Genomic DNA, 15374 nt, shown 5'->3' on the forward strand with positions numbered 1-15374 from the left:
GCTGGGGGGGTGGGGGGGTGGGTTCCTTTCCCTGTCTTCCCTCCTCCTCCCCCTCTCAGTTCCAGCTCCCAAACTGGGGGCCGGGCCAGACTGTCCTGATTGGCTGGGGGGCGGGCAGCCGGCTCCCCCTGTCCGAGGGGCAGGGTTCCTCCCTGCGCTCCACCGGGAGGGTATAAAAAGGGCCAGGGCCAGGCATCGGGGCAGACGGCAGTTCTCCTCCAGGTCGGAGCAGGAGGCACACGGAGAGTGAGGCCACGCATGAGCGGACGCTAACCCCCCACCCCAGCCGCAAAGAGTCTACATGTCTAGGGTCTAGACATGTTCAGCTTTGTGGACCCCCGGCTCCTGCTCCTCTTAGCGGCCACCGCTCTCCTGACGCACGGCCAAGATGAGAGCTTAGACGGAGACAGTAAGTCCCAAATTTTGGGGGGTCCTGGGCTACTTGCACCAGACCGTGTGTGTGTGTGTGTGTGTGTGTGTGTGTGTGTGTGTGTGTGTCCGGGTCGGTCTCGGTCTCGGTCTCGGGTTGCGCCGAAGACTCAGGGATGGGAGGGAGATGGTGAGGGGACCTTCCCTGTTCCCGGGAGAGAAGGGGGTTCACTTTGGGGTGAGAGTGGGGCCGATGTCCCCAGGCGTGGGAGATGAGGATGGAGCGCGGAGCGCCTTGGCGCTGGGAGAGCGTTGCGAGCGCGGGCTGCACATTGCCACAGAGAGGAAGTGGGGGGGTCTCAGTGTGGGGGGTGGGGGGAAAGGCACGTCGAAGATGGTGTGGGGGCCGAACTTCGATTCGGAGCCCAAGAAGAAAAAGCAATCAGGAAGGCTGTGGGATGATTCATACGGAAAGATTGTTCGCCCTCTCTGCAGGCTAGACGGCGTTCCCGCGGCCACGGGGGCGCGGGGGAGGGGGTGCGGGCGGGGGCGGGCTGGAGGCTGAGCCTCCGGCGAGGGCCGTGCGGGGCGGGGTCGGCGCGCCCCCTGATGACTAAGACCAGGCACGGCGGCTCCCGAGCGCGCATCCCGCGCAGGGGCCGGGGCCGGGGCCGCAGGCCTGGGCTGTTGCTGCCCGTGGGCCCCGTCTCTTGGTCTAGAGAAGAAAGAAGATGGGGGAGCCCTTGTCTCCAAACCCAAACTCAGACCACACCCGTTGGGGCCGCTGCGGTGCCGACTCTTAGTGACCTGATAGGATAGGGTGCGGCTCGATGTCCCAGGACCCTGGTTCCCAAGACTGTGGCAGATAGATTGCCACGTCTTGTCCCCCGGAACGACTGGCAGATGAGAAATGCCGGCCTTGGGTGGCAAGCCCAGCGCTCCACCCCTGCGCCACCAGGACGCCTCTTTAAAAAGCCGCTAGTCCCGGGAAAGGGGCCGCACCGCGGCCCCATTGCTTGGCGTGGCGCGCCACCGAGTGGCCGTCTGCGTGGCGGGGGTCCCTAACTCGATTACCATTTGCGGACTTTTCGGACGAGCTGGCTGGCTTTGGGAGACGCGGTTGGCCCCAGAGCAGGGTTTTGAGGTGTCTTCGCGGTGGAGGGTAGGATGTATCCTACTTTTGAGGTGCAGCGGGCCGGATTCCACTTTAATCAGTCCCGCCCACTCTTCTGCCCCGCCCACGCCATCCCACCTGCCTAGGGATGGGGGTGGGCTGGAGTGGGGAGGTGGCGGGGATGGGGCTGGCCCCGCCCCCTGACCCCTCCCACCCACTCTGCGCCGTATCCACCCAGGCCCAGGCCACGCCCCACCAGCCTACCCTCTCCGTAGGGGCTCCTCCAGCTCTCCCCTCCCCACCCCTCAGCCCCAAGTCCTTTTATTGCCCTTGGCTGGGCGGCTGGGAGCTGAGGTTGCAATTGGAAGCCAAGGTCCTAAAGCTGGGCTTAAATTCCTCAGCCCGTGCAAAGGGCTACGGTGGCTCTGGCCCGGCGCCTCGGCGTTGTCACCGGCGCTGATGGGAAGCAGATGAGCTTTTAAGGATTTGAGAAACGGAAAAACAAAAAAAAGGGGAGGCGAGAGGTGGAAACATCTAAGTGTGTTTCTCACGCAATGGGGAAGGGTTGGGACCCCCGGAGCCCCCACGGTGGGATGGGGCGCAGCTGACAGCCCGCCCCGCCCCCTCCGCCCTGCCCTAGTCCCCTCACTCTCCTGCGTCCAAGACGGGCTCAAGTACAAAAACCGCGATGTCTGGAAGCCCGAGCCCTGCCGGATCTGCGTCTGCGACAAAGGCACCGTGTTATGTGATAAAGTGACGTGCCCCGATAACGACAAATGTCCAGGCGCCATCAAAAACCCGGGAGAGTGCTGTGCCATCTGCCCCGACGGCGAGGGTAGGGCGAGCCCCTGGGGCGGGGCGGGGCGGGGCGAGGAGGGTCCCGACCTCGCTCCTCCTCCAGGCCTGGGCGGCGGGCGCAAGGGGAGCGGAGCACGCCCCTCACCCGATTCTCCTCTTCCCCTAGCTTCACCCACCGACCAAGAAACCACAGGCGTAGAGGTGAGAGCTCTCCCTGCCCTAGAACTTGCCACCCCGCCTGTGACTCCTTGTGCCCTCCCTTCTCTAACCGGCCTTCATGGTTTCTCCCTCCCAACCCCGCAGGGACCCAAAGGAGACACTGGCCCCCGGGGCCCCAGGGTAAGCCGCCCTGTTCAGGGTTAATGAGGGCTGCAGGGAGAGGGGAGGCAGGGGCGTGGCTCCTGTCCGAATCTCACGGGGTTTCACCCCTCTCTCTCCAGGGACCTGCAGGACCCGCTGGCCGAGATGGTATCCCAGGACAGCCCGGACTTCCCGGACCCCCCGGACCCCCCGGGCCTCCTGGACCCCCTGGTCTTGGAGGAGTAAGTGGACACTAGAGACCCCCAACTGTGGGACGCCTTCTGTTTTTCTCCAGTTCCCTGGGCCCCGCCCCCTGCACATGACCACTTGATATTTTTTAATCATTTCAAGCACGGAAAGCAGCTGTAAGAATAATTGAAAGAGCTCTCACTGTGTTGGTATTTTACTCCCCCTCATCCCCCTCTTTCTGAATGATTTGAGAATCATTTTGCTGGTATCATCTTTTTGCTCCTAAAATACTTGGGTGCTGTTTCCTAAGAATGGGGACCCGCTCTCGCATGATCACAGCATGATCTAACCTGGAGTCCACAGCCCCATTTCACCAGCGCCTCAGCAATGTCCTTTCCAGCCCTGCAGCTAGCTCCCTCGTGCAGGAGCAGCTCTAAGACCCTGGACTCGGACTGTCTTTTTCATTTCGTTTCTGGTCATCTGGAGCACCCTTTGGCCTTCCTTGGCCTTCCCTGAGACGGGCATTTTTTAAACAGTTGGGGTCCTGTTGTTCTGTATGTGGTCCCTCAATTTGGCTTTGTCCCGGGTGTCCTCCTGTGATTAGACTCAGAGGATCGCACACATCATCAGTCAGTCGTTGTACTTTTCAGCCCACTCATGCTGTCTCTCTCTCTTGTTTTTGTTGCTTTTTTTTCTAGAACTTTGCTCCCCAGATGTCTTATGGCTATGATGAGAAATCAGGTGGAGGAGGGTTGTCTGTGCCGGGCCCCATGGTGAGCCACCCAAGGGGGCAGGGGGGAACGGGAACGAAGAGGAGTTGGGGATTCAGAGGGGATGGGCCAGTGGTGGGGACATACACTATCTTGGGAGGCAAAGACCATCCACAGGACCTCAAGTCCCAAGGAGACACAGCATAAGCAAGTGCTCCCAGCAGGAATCCCTGGGAAATAGCAAGGCAGCATCCATGTGATGTGGTCCTGCTGACGTGTCACCATGGCCTCCTTTCTTCTCCTTCTCTAGGGTCCCTCTGGTCCTCGTGGTCTCCCTGGCCCCCCTGGTGCACCTGTGAGTATCTCAGATGTCTTTACAACCCTTTGAGCCTTGGACCTTTGGGAGGGAGGACCAGGATGAAGGGAGGGAGGGTGCTTGGCTATCTCTTGGTGAGATAGGGGGGACCTTGACAGAGACTGCCTTCCTAACCCCACCTCCTGTCTCTGTTCTCCAGGGTCCCCAAGGTTTCCAAGGTCCTGCTGGTGAGCCTGGCGAGCCTGGAGCCTCAGTAAGTGCCCCCGCCCCCTGCCTCCAACATATCCTCTCTAGACACAGCCCTCCACTACCTCCTGGCTTCTGCTGTTGAAGGGGCCTTCCCTCGTCTGGTCTGGGAAGGTCTTCCTCACTTCCCCTTTCCAATTCTAATCTGTCCCTTCTTTCATCTCCATCCTGGTCATGCGAATCTCCTTTCTTCCTATCTCCTCTAGGGTCCCATGGGTCCCCGTGGCCCCCCTGGCCCCCCTGGCAAGAACGGAGATGATGTAAGTAGCCTCCATGAGAAGATCCCACCTGACTCCCACCACCTCTCCACCCTGGTGCCCCCAACTGCTTTGGCGGATGGTCCCCCAGTGGAAGGAGGGCCCCCTCACCACAAAGAACTGCCTAGCCCCGCCCCCTTGAAACAATTCCCAGCCTAATCCAGAAGGGAGTAGCTTCTAGGTGCTTAGCCCTCTGGGCACCTCTTGTGTGTTCTCTATCTGATGAGATGCAAACACCCAGGACAGAAATTCCTTCTGGGAGATTCAAATGCCATCAAATGAGGGTTTCACACACTGAGCTGTGGATTCCAAGAGATCCTGGCCCCTCAGCCTGACCCCCCCACCGTTCCCCAAAGACTCAGGTTCTCCTCACTTTCCCAGCCCAGGGGGTCATGGGTGTGGTGGCTTTTCCTCTCCTTTCCAGGGTGAAGCTGGAAAGCCTGGTCGTGCTGGCGAGCGTGGACCTCCTGGGCCTCAGGTGAGCAGGGGTGGAGAGACCCAAACCCTGCGGCTGCCCTGCACTGAAGTTCCATGGAACTTCAGTGTCCACTGCATTGTCCTTTAACAAACCCTCCTTTGTCCCAGGGTGCTCGGGGATTGCCCGGAACAGCTGGCCTCCCTGGAATGAAGGGACACAGAGTGAGTCCTCTTTGATTAACCCAAGCTCCCATCATTCCAACCCCTTCCCCCATAGCATTCTGGTATGTGTCCCGGGTGGGCACAGGGCAGAAATCCCAGGAGGTATTCTCTCCATGGAGGAAGGAGTGCCAGTCAAACGACTGGGAGAGATCTTGCACCCGTTGGGGTTTAGTCTGGCTCAGAGGCCGGGAGATAGCTGGCCCCGGAGGGTCTGGGTGGGTCTCAAGATGGTCTGCACCTCCTCCGGGGTCTCACCCTGGTCCTTCTCCATCTTAGGGCTTTAGTGGTTTGGATGGTGCCAAGGGAGATTCTGGTCCTGCTGGTCCCAAGGTAAGAGCTTGTTGGTGTGGTGGGGCCCCCCACCTGCCCCCAGTCCCACTAGGAACGGATCCCTTACCACTCAACTTTCTCTGCTGTAGGGTGAGCCTGGTAGCCCTGGGGAAAACGGAGCCCCTGGCCAAATGGTGAGTGCATTCAGTCTAGAAGGGAGGGAGGGGAGCAGGGTGTTGGGACAAAGGGGAGACCTGAAGGTAGTGGGGGTGTTCCCATCTCACTTGGCATCTCTTGGTTTTCTACTCAGGGTCCCCGTGGTCTGCCTGGTGAGAGGGGTCGTCCTGGAGCCCCTGGACCTGCTGTAAGTATTCTTGGCCTCTTGGGGTGGGGGTGGGGGTGGGGAGGTAGTCCTGGGCCCCAGAAGGGGATCCCCAGGACTGCAGAGACTGCCTGTGTTCTGTGGACCTCACCAGGGCTTTCTCCCTCCTGCAGGGTGCTCGAGGCAATGATGGTGCTACTGGTGCTGCTGGACCCCCTGTGAGTGTGGCTCAGGGAGGGGGAAGGGTCTGGGGGCAGCTCTCCGGGCAGCAAGGACATGTTCTGAACCCCAGACTGGGACTTGCACCTGCCTCCTTCCTCCTCATCAGCGTCTCCATTTCCTTCCCAGGGTCCCACTGGCCCCGCCGGCCCCCCTGGCTTCCCTGGTGCTGTTGGTGCTAAGGTGAGTCCCCTCCCTCCCTCTGAGCAGAGGGGTGCTGTCTCTCTGCTCCCCAAACCAGAGGGACCCAGAGTGGCAAGAAAAGCCCATTTCCCCACACTTCTATCCTGAGACCCCTCTTGGTCCTGGAGCCTCCTAGCCTGGCCTTCCCGCCCTGCTCCATGCAGAGGGAAAGCTCCCCCACCACCACCACCCCGCCCCCCAGGGCTGCTGCTGACGCATCTTTTCTCCCAATCCAGGGTGAATCTGGTCCCCAAGGGACCCGAGGCTCTGAAGGTCCCCAGGGTGTTCGTGGTGAGCCTGGTCCCCCTGGCCCTGCTGGTGCTGCTGGCCCTGCTGTGAGTGTCCCCCTTCAGTGTCCCCTGTGTCACGCTCTGCGCTCAGAAGCCCTGGCCTGCCACTCACCCTCCTTTCTCTGTGCCACAGGGAAACCCTGGTGCTGATGGACAGCCTGGTGGCAAAGGTGCCAATGTAAGTCCCCCACGAGCTCCCAGTCCTGCCCACCAGGCCCTCTGCCCATGCCCTCCTCTGGCGTCTTCAACCATCTTCTCTGCCCCTTTCAGGGTGCTCCTGGCATTGCTGGTGCCCCTGGCTTCCCCGGTGCCCGAGGCCCCTCTGGACCTCAGGGCCCCAGCGGCGCTCCTGGCCCCAAGGGTAACAGTGTAAGTACCGCCTCTTTGCCTCTGCCCCAGATGGTGCCCGGCTCCAGTGTGGCCACCTGAGCCCCCAGCCCTCGGCTCACCCCCTTCTCCTCCTCCTGCAGGGTGAACCTGGTGCTCCTGGCAACAAAGGGGACGCTGGCGCCAAGGGAGAACCTGTGAGTCTCTGGCCACCCTCCTGCAGCTCATGCCTGGGAAGCCCTTGAGGGAGCTCTGAGGGGACTCCTCCCCACCTACCACAGGAGCCTTCTGGGGGTGGAAGGCCAGCCTCACCCAGGTCACCTCTTCTTTGCCTCCTCCAGGGTCCCACTGGTGTTCAAGGCCCCCCCGGCCCTGCTGGTGAAGAAGGCAAGCGTGGAGCCCGAGGTGAACCCGGGCCCAGTGGCCTGCCCGGCCCCCCTGGCGAGCGTGTGAGTACCCACGGCCTGTCCCCCTCCCATCCAGGGCCCGGTGTCCCTGAGCTCACTGGCCTCCTCTCTCCTGCAGGGTGGACCTGGGAGCCGTGGTTTTCCTGGTTCCGATGGTGTTGCTGGTCCCAAGGTAAAGTCTCCTGGAGGCCAGGAAGCTGACCCAGCCATCCTCCCTGGCACTGCCTTCCTCGTCCACTTACACACCACACACACACACACACACACACACACACACACCATGTCATCAGTGCTTCATGCTGGGGCTGAAGGTGGACTGCTTTCACCTTTCAAAGCCCACCTGAGGCCCAGACTTGGGATGCTAATTATTGTCCCCATGTCTTCCCACCTCCCCCAACCAGGGTCCCGCTGGTGAGCGTGGGTCTCCTGGCCCTGCTGGTCCCAAAGGTTCTCCTGGTGAATCTGGCCGTCCTGGTGAAGCTGGTCTGCCTGGTGCCAAGGTGAGCCCCCTCCCACCCCACCCCACCCCACCCCCACCCCCGCCCCAGCCCCGCCACTTGCCTTGGCTAGGCCTCTGCCCGCCCTGGGGGTAGGGGTTCCAGATAGGAGCCAGGCCACTGGGTGCGCCCCCCTCTCTCCTCTCCCTCCTCCCCACCATCCCCTGCACCCCCTTAACCTCTCTCTGTTCCCCAGGGGCTGACTGGAAGTCCTGGCAGCCCTGGTCCTGACGGCAAAACCGGCCCCCCTGTAAGTCTCGCCTCCCCCGGCACCCTCCCACTCCCCCACCTGCCCACTCCCTGGCCTCACCACAGCCTTCTTGTCACCATCTTTAGGGCCCCGCTGGTCAAGATGGCCGCCCTGGACCCCCAGGCCCCCCCGGAGCTCGTGGTCAGGCTGGTGTGATGGGATTCCCTGGCCCGAAAGGTGCTGCTGTAAGTACTTATTGATAGAGACCCAGGCCAAGAGCTGGGCTCTGCCCCTTTCTGGGCCTTAGTTTCCAGATCTGTAAAATGATGGTCCCTGGACATGGAATCGGTGGTGTCTCCACCACCTGCAGGGCCTTTTAGGATCCTCACGCTCAAACCTTAAGTGGGGTTCTAGGTGGTACCAGAAGGACATGGAAGCTCTATGCAACTCAGGGCCCCTCTGACCAGAGGGGAGAGGAGGAAGGAGTCTGAGAGGGGTCTGGTTTGCGGGAGAGGCTGGAGGATTTAGCCATGGAGCCAGGGAAGGCATCTCCCCAGGGGTCACAGCTTCTCAGGAAAACATGTGGAGCCTTTTAAGGCAGGAGAAGCCCTTTGAAAATCCACTCCCGTGAACAGGTGGGACTATAGCCTCCTGTCCCCACGTCAGCCCACTCAGGCCTCTCTCCCTCTCCCCACAGGGAGAGCCCGGCAAAGCTGGAGAGCGTGGTGTACCCGGAGCCCCCGGTGCTATTGTGAGTATCTCCTTTTGGTCCAACCCCACCCCTCTCCCTGCAGCCCACCCAGCTCACCACCCTGAGTTCTTTGTTCTCTTCCCACAGGGTGCTGCTGGCAAGGACGGAGAAGCTGGTGCTCAGGGTCCCCCTGGCCCTAGCGTAAGTGCCCTTGACTGGCTGTTTGGGAAGGGGTGCTGAGGGACAGGGCAGCGGCCCCTCCTGCTCCCTCGTCTCCACGGCCTTCCTGACCTCCGCCTTCTCCCCGTGGCAGGGCCCCGCTGGCGAGAGAGGTGAACAAGGTCCTGCTGGCTCCCCCGGATTCCAGGTGAGGGCTTGGAGCTGTCGGGGTGTGTGTGTGGGGGGGTGGAATTGGGGGGGGGCAGAGCACCCCCTCTGTCTCTTCCAGATTCTAAATCTTCTTCTTTCCTACCCCAACTCCCACCTCCAGGGTCTCCCTGGCCCAGCTGGTCCCCCCGGCGAATCCGGCAAACCCGGTGAACAGGTGAGAGTGCAGACACACAGAGGCGGAGACTATCCGCATTCACAGAGAGGTTAGACACTGGGAAGGACTTCCTGCCAGGAAGAGAGTTCGGTGGAAGGAAGCAGAGTGACTACTCTGTGTGATGATATCATCTGGGAGGGGCCTGGCGACCCCCAGGCTGGGCGACTTCTTTTTAGAGCTTGTTGAATCCTCTCCTTGATTTCCCAAGCCTTCAGGTTATCATTGGAGGCCTTGCAGAGGGGTGTATGTGTGTGTGTTTGGGGGGGGGGGGCTGTCTTTGATTCACCAAGGAGGACCCTGAAGACTAGCACCACAGAGAGGGGATGAGAGAGCTCTCTAGGGGACCCCCATCGGCTTTGCTCACAGGGTGTTCTCCTGTCCTCCCTCGCAGGGTGTGCCTGGAGACCTCGGTGCCCCCGGCCCCTCTGGAGCAAGAGTAAGTACAGGCTGCTTCCCTGTTCCCCACAGCGCCCTGGGCTCGCCCTGCTCCCCAGCAGCCATCATGCACCCTGTGTTTCCCTTCTAGGGCGAGAGAGGTTTCCCCGGCGAGCGTGGTGTGCAGGGCCCCCCTGGTCCGGCCGGTCCCCGTGGCTCCAATGGCGCTCCTGGAAATGATGGTGCTAAGGTGAGGCCTCTCAGCAGCCCAGGAGCCAAGGCTGGCTGGCTGCGACCACAGACATCTGCATGGGGAGTGACAAGACTGGTGGTGGTGGGGGGGACACACAGTCCCAAGTGCCGGTCTTGCCTCTTCCTTCCCTGGGGCCGGTCTTGGCCTCAGACGGAGCCTGGAACACATTGAGAGGGGCTCACAGCCCTGAGCTCACTCCCGTCTTCTTGGTTGTCATCTAGGGAGATGCTGGTGCTCCTGGAGCCCCCGGTAGCCAAGGTGCCCCTGGCCTTCAGGGAATGCCCGGTGAACGTGGTGCAGCTGGTCTTCCAGGCCCCAAGGGTGACAGAGTGAGTCGGCCCCTCTCCCCTCAGCCCTGTGTGGCCCCTCCCTTCTCCTTGCCTGAGGCCTCTCAGCCTTTCTACTGCCCCCCAGCATCTTCCCACTTCTCCTTAAAGCTCCCTCCTTCCCCTCTAACCGCTTTGCCAAAGAACCCTGTACCTGAGGTTACCTTCTATGCCACTCCCCCCACCCCACCCCCATGCTCCCTTCTCTACTGTCCGAGCATCTCTACCTCCGAGTTGCCATGGCGATGAGATGGAAACCTCCTTATCCACACTGCTCTTCAGTCAAAGGCCACTTCATCTGACTCCCACATCGAGCCCCTAAAAAGATCGTGGGTCCTCAGCACACACTGGGGATCTCAGAGGTCCCAAACAGCAGGACCCAGACACAGGTGGCTTCTGGGTGCCACATGGGCGTCTCAAGCTTTTTTGGCCTGTCTTTAGGGCGATGCTGGTCCCAAAGGTGCTGATGGTTCTCCCGGCAAAGACGGCGTCCGTGGTCTGACTGGCCCCATTGGTCCTCCTGGCCCTGCCGGCTCCCCTGGTGACAAGGTGAGTTCCTAACACGCAGCTTCTCCAGCACACCTCTGCAGGTTGGGCCAGCCCTGCTGTCCTGAGCTGACTGTGGAGGGAAACTGGAGCACCAGGGAGGAGGGGTGTCTCTTCTGGAGTCACCACCTGACCAGAGCCCTCTGTCCTCCTCCGTAGGGTGAATCTGGTCCCAGCGGCCCTGCTGGACCCACTGGAGCCCGCGGTGCCCCCGTAAGTGCAGGAACCCCCGGTTGTGGGCTCTGTGCCTCAACTCTGTTCCCAACCACCTTCCGCGGTTGGAACACCCCACCAAATTTGCTTCCTTCTCTTTCAGGGAGACCGTGGTGAACCTGGTCCTGCCGGCCCTGCTGGCTTCGCTGGCCCCCCTGTGAGTCCCAAGACCCCCCCTTCATTTTCAATCACCCACAGGGGGCTGGGACCCCAAACAACAGAGGAGGCCAGAAGCTTTAGCCCGAGTCGGGGAAGAGGGGCTATCAGCCACTCAGGCATCTCCCTGTCTCTAGCTCCCGCTCCTTCCTCAGCTGCATGGGACCTTCCAGCTCCCTGCAACACTCCCCACCCTCTGCTGATCACAACCCTTCTCCCCCAGGGTGCTGATGGCCAACCTGGTGCTAAAGGTGAACCTGGTGATGCTGGTGCTAAAGGAGATGCTGGCCCCCCCGGCCCTGCTGGACCCACTGGAGCCCCTGGCCCCATTGTGAGTATCCCCTTCCCCTGCCCCGAGCTGCTGCTGGCAGGTCCCAGCCACACCTTGACGGCTCTCTGCCCTCCTGCAGGGTAACGTCGGAGCTCCTGGACCCAAAGGTGCCCGTGGCAGCGCTGGTCCCCCTGTGAGTGCCCCCTCCTACTCAGCACCCCCACAAGAGGCACTGGGAGGTGGGCGGCCTGACCAAGGCATTGTCCACCCTCCTTCCGACGCCTCCTCCCCTCTCTCTGCCAGGGTGCTACTGGTTTCCCTGGTGCCGCTGGCCGCGTGGGCCCCCCTGGCCCCTCTGTAAGTACCTGGGGGGTGGGCGTGGGTTGTCGGGGGTGGTCGGCGGGCGGAAGCCTCAGGTGGGCTTTCAGAGTCCACTGGAGTCCAATGCCCCCCCCTCCCTTTCAGGGAAATGCTGGACCCCCTGGCCCTCCTGGCCCTTCTGGCAAAGAAGGCGGCAAAGGTCCCCGTGGTGAGACTGGCCCTGCTGGACGCCCCGGTGAAGTCGGCCCCCCTGGTCCCCCCGGCCCATCTGGAGAGAAAGGATCCCCTGGTTCTGATGGACCTGCGGTAAGGGGGTGCTCAGATGGCAGCAGCCCCAGAACCCCCTGTACCCCTACACGGCGCCTGACCCTTCCTTGTCTGCCCCGCACAGGGTGCTCCCGGAACTCCTGGACCTCAGGGTATTGGTGGACAGCGTGGTGTGGTTGGCCTGCCTGGTCAGAGAGGAGAAAGAGGCTTCCCTGGTCTTCCTGGTCCTTCTGTGAGTGTCCTCTCTCCATGGCGACCCTGAAAACAGCCACCACAGGATTCAAGGGTGGTGGAGGAAGGCACCTTAGGGTGCTGGGCCCTCTCCCACCCGATCTCTGGCCTGACCTCTCTTCTCCCTCAGGGCGAACCCGGCAAACAAGGTCCTTCTGGCTCCAGTGGTGAACGTGGTCCCCCCGGCCCCATGGGCCCCCCTGGATTGGCCGGACCTCCTGGTGAATCTGGACGAGAGGTGAGCTGCCCCTGCCCTCGCCCTCAGCGCAGCCGCCCGGCCCAGGCCTGATCCTCCTCCCCAGCCTAAGTCTCACTGCCCCCTCTCTGCAGGGCTCTCCCGGTGCTGAAGGCTCCCCTGGACGTGATGGCTCTGCTGGCCCCAAGGTGAGATCACTCCATTGCTGGCCTGCAGCCCCTCCTGTCCTCCCCAGGCCCAGCCTGCCCCTCCGCTGGGGCTGACCCTGCCCCATCCTCTCCCCACCCCCCAGGGTGACCGTGGTGAGACTGGCCCTGCTGGACCTCCTGGTGCCCCTGGTGCTCCTGGTGCCCCTGGCCCCGTTGGCCCTGCTGGCAAGAACGGTGACCGTGGCGAGACCGTAAGTAACTGGCCCTAGCTCCCTGCTCCCAGGGAAGTACTCCCCAGGCGGAGGGCAGGCTGCTGGCCTCACCCAGGCAGCAGTAGGGAGGACTCTGGGATCCCTGGATGCCATCTTCCCAGGAGCGGAGCTGGTCCCAGACACTGTGGAGTCAGGGGAGAGATGGTCACAGCTGGGAGGGGTCAGCCGGGGAATCTCATCCTGCTCCTCCGGCTGCCTGCCCAGCCTCCCTGACTGGCATCTAATGCTCTCTTTTCTCTCTCCAGGGTCCTGCCGGTCCTGCTGGTCCCATCGGCCCCGTGGGCGCTCGTGGCCCCTCTGTAAGTGCTCTGCTCTGCCCCCTTCCCTGGAACTCTGTCACTGTGGGGACTGTGCCTCTCTCGGTACTCACAGCCTGTCACTGCTGTCTTCTAGGGACCCCAAGGTGCCCGTGGTGACAAGGGTGAGACTGGCGAGCAGGGTGACAGAGGCATGAAGGGTCACCGTGGCTTCTCTGGTCTCCAGGGTCCTCCTGGTCCCCCCGTGAGTAGGCTTCAGCCCTCCAGCTGCTGTGGAGTAGCCCCCACACTGTGCATCCTGATGCTGGGTGCATTGCCTCAGTCTCCCCCACTGCACAGTCCTGCTGACACCACCCTCCCCGGGCCTGGGGGCTAGAGATGTGTGGGAGGGTGAGGGGTGACTAGAGAGAGCTTGTGGGAGGGGGTGTCAGTCTGGGCACAACGTGGGGCTAGATTTCCAGAAAAACCAGATGGGCGGGGAGAGAGAGGGCAGGTTGTCCTCACGGGCTGCCCCTGAACTTCCTGAACTGCCAGGCCTGAATTGCCTTGTGTCTGTCCTTAAGGGCTCTCCTGGTGAGCAAGGTCCCTCTGGAGCTTCTGGTCCTGCCGGTCCCCGAGTAAGTGGCCTCCTCTGTCTTCTGGATCCCAAGCTCTGGTTCACCTGGGGCCCCTCCCCTTGACACCTATGGCCTTCACCTCTGGGGCAGGGGCGTGGGGGAAAGGAAAAGGAGGCCTAGAAAAGCCATCAGCCCCACCCCCCTGCCTGAGCCCATGTCCTCGTCCCACAAAACGTTTCCTGGCTGAGGTGGGTGGGGGGCTGGACGTCCATCTGTGGGGAGAGAAGGGACAGGCTCCTGCAGAGGGGGAACCGGGGCTGGGGGCTGGAGGCTGGTGGGGAGGGGGGTGGTGTGGGGGGTAGTGTGTGTGGGGAGCTATGTGGCGCTCTCTGGAAGGCTGTCTCTGACCTCCTCCTCCTCTCTTCTCCCCCCAAGGGTCCCCCTGGCTCTGCCGGCTCCCCTGGCAAAGACGGACTGAGTGGCCTCCCAGGCCCCATCGGCCCCCCTGGTCCTCGAGGTCGCACTGGTGATGCCGGCCCTGTGGTACGTAGCCCCGACCCCTTCTGCTCTGCCCTCCATCCTGAGCGAGCGTGGACCCCCGGTAACTCCAACTTTCCTCCCCTCTGCACAGGGTCCCCCCGGACCTCCTGGGCCTCCCGGTCCCCCTGGCCCTCCCAGCGGCGGCTTCGACTTCAGCTTCATGCCCCAGCCACCTCAAGAGAAGGCACACGATGGCGGCCGCTACTACCGGGCCGATGATGCTAATGTGGTTCGGGACCGGGACCTCGAGGTGGACACCACCCTCAAGAGCCTGAGCCAGCAGATTGAGAACATCCGAAGCCCCGAGGGCAGCCGCAAGAACCCCGCCCGCACTTGCCGGGACCTCAAGATGTGCCACTCAGACTGGAAGAGCGGTGAGGCCCCCTGCCTGCTTCCTCCTCCCCCCTCCCCTCCTCCTCCTCCTCCTCCTTGCTAAGCTATTCCTGTCTTCCACACGCGCCCACCGCAGGAGAATACTGGATTGACCCGAACCAAGGCTGCACCCTGGACGCCATCAAGGTCTTCTGCAACATGGAGACGGGCGAGACCTGCGTGTACCCCACTCAGCCCAGCGTGGCCCAGAAGAACTGGTACATCAGCAAGAACCCCAAGGAGAAGAGCCACGTCTGGTACGGCGAGAGCATGACCGACGGCTTCCAGGTGCGTCAGCTGGACTCCGGGCCCTGCCCCGAGGTGGGGGGGCTGCCCAGGAATGGGGGAACCCTGCCCTGAGGGGGGCTAGCCCAGGACTCAGAGGGGCCCTGAGCAAAGGTCCTGGGGTAGGCTAGCCTTCTGCTAAGGGAGATGCTTTGAGCTCATCTGAGCAGCAGGTAAGCTGGGTCCTTGACACTGACCCAGACTCCTAAGTGGACCAGGGATGCCTCCTCCTGACATGGTGCTATTAGGGATGCTCTCAGTCAGGGGACTCAGGGAGAGAAGGCCAGGACCAGAGGGTCCAGCATGGCCGCTCACTCCCTCCCTGCTCTCTCCCCACTGCAGTTCGAATACGGCGGCGAGGGCTCCGACCCTGCTGATGTGGCCATCCAGCTGACCTTCCTGCGCCTGATGTCCACTGAGGCCTCCCAGAACATCACCTACCACTGCAAGAACAGCATCGCCTACATGGACCAGCAGACCGGCAACCTCAGGAAGGCACTTCTCCTCCAGGGCTCCAACGAGATCGAGATCCGGGCCGAGGGCAACAGCCGCTTCACCTACAGTGTCATCTCCGACGGCTGCACGGTGAGCCCCACGGGACCTGACCGCTCCGAGTCCGGGAGGTGGACGGGGGCGTGTGTTGGGACAGGCCCGCATGCCCCTCACTCCATCGCTCCCGCTGGGTAACGCCCCTCTCCCCTGTCTCTCCCTCACCCCCAGAGTCACACCGGAGCCTGGGGCAAGACAATCATCGAGTACAAGACCACCAAGACCTCCCGCCTGCCCATCATCGACGTGGCCCCCTTGGACATTGGTGCCCCAGACCAGGAATTCGGCTTCGACATTAGCCCTGTCTGCTTCTTGTAAACGTCCCCCCCCACCAACTTGGCTCCCTCCCACCCAGCCCAC

General features: G+C 62.4%; 1 protein-coding gene across 2 annotated transcripts; it reads left to right on the forward strand.

Annotated features, from left to right (window-relative positions):
* Positions 1 to 214: 214 nt before the first annotated feature.
* On the forward strand, positions 215 to 15368 carry COL1A1 (collagen type I alpha 1 chain). 2 transcript variants are annotated; one of them, XM_004707059.2, is made up of 51 exons: positions 215 to 409; positions 2124 to 2318; positions 2448 to 2482; positions 2585 to 2620; positions 2722 to 2823; positions 3469 to 3543; positions 3791 to 3835; positions 3996 to 4049; positions 4249 to 4302; positions 4724 to 4777; positions 4885 to 4938; positions 5215 to 5268; positions 5358 to 5402; positions 5519 to 5572; positions 5704 to 5748; positions 5879 to 5932; positions 6169 to 6267; positions 6356 to 6400; positions 6493 to 6591; positions 6693 to 6746; positions 6891 to 6998; positions 7075 to 7128; positions 7358 to 7456; positions 7650 to 7703; positions 7790 to 7888; positions 8341 to 8394; positions 8482 to 8535; positions 8648 to 8701; positions 8825 to 8878; positions 9270 to 9314; positions 9405 to 9503; positions 9728 to 9835; positions 10274 to 10381; positions 10538 to 10591; positions 10695 to 10748; positions 10971 to 11078; positions 11158 to 11211; positions 11322 to 11375; positions 11484 to 11645; positions 11731 to 11838; positions 11968 to 12075; positions 12168 to 12221; positions 12326 to 12433; positions 12700 to 12753; positions 12848 to 12955; positions 13275 to 13328; positions 13704 to 13811; positions 13900 to 14182; positions 14278 to 14468; positions 14808 to 15050; positions 15186 to 15368. In XM_004707059.2, the coding sequence occupies exons 1-51, from the start codon at positions 319 to 321 to the stop codon at positions 15330 to 15332; spliced, it is 4386 nt and encodes a 1461-aa protein (XP_004707116.1). In that variant the 5' UTR covers positions 215 to 318; the 3' UTR covers positions 15333 to 15368. The 2 variants fall into 2 exon arrangements, with proteins under 2 accessions (XP_004707116.1, XP_045155616.1); XM_045299681.1 differs by lacking the exon at positions 2124 to 2318.
* The last annotated feature ends 6 nt before the right edge of the window (positions 15369 to 15374 follow it).

This window comes from Echinops telfairi, unplaced genomic scaffold (genome assembly GCF_000313985.2).
Source record: "Echinops telfairi isolate 266 unplaced genomic scaffold, ASM31398v2 ScPeMD7_7458;HRSCAF=8496, whole genome shotgun sequence".
In the NCBI taxonomy this organism is placed as follows: domain Eukaryota; kingdom Metazoa; phylum Chordata; class Mammalia; order Afrosoricida; family Tenrecidae; genus Echinops; species Echinops telfairi.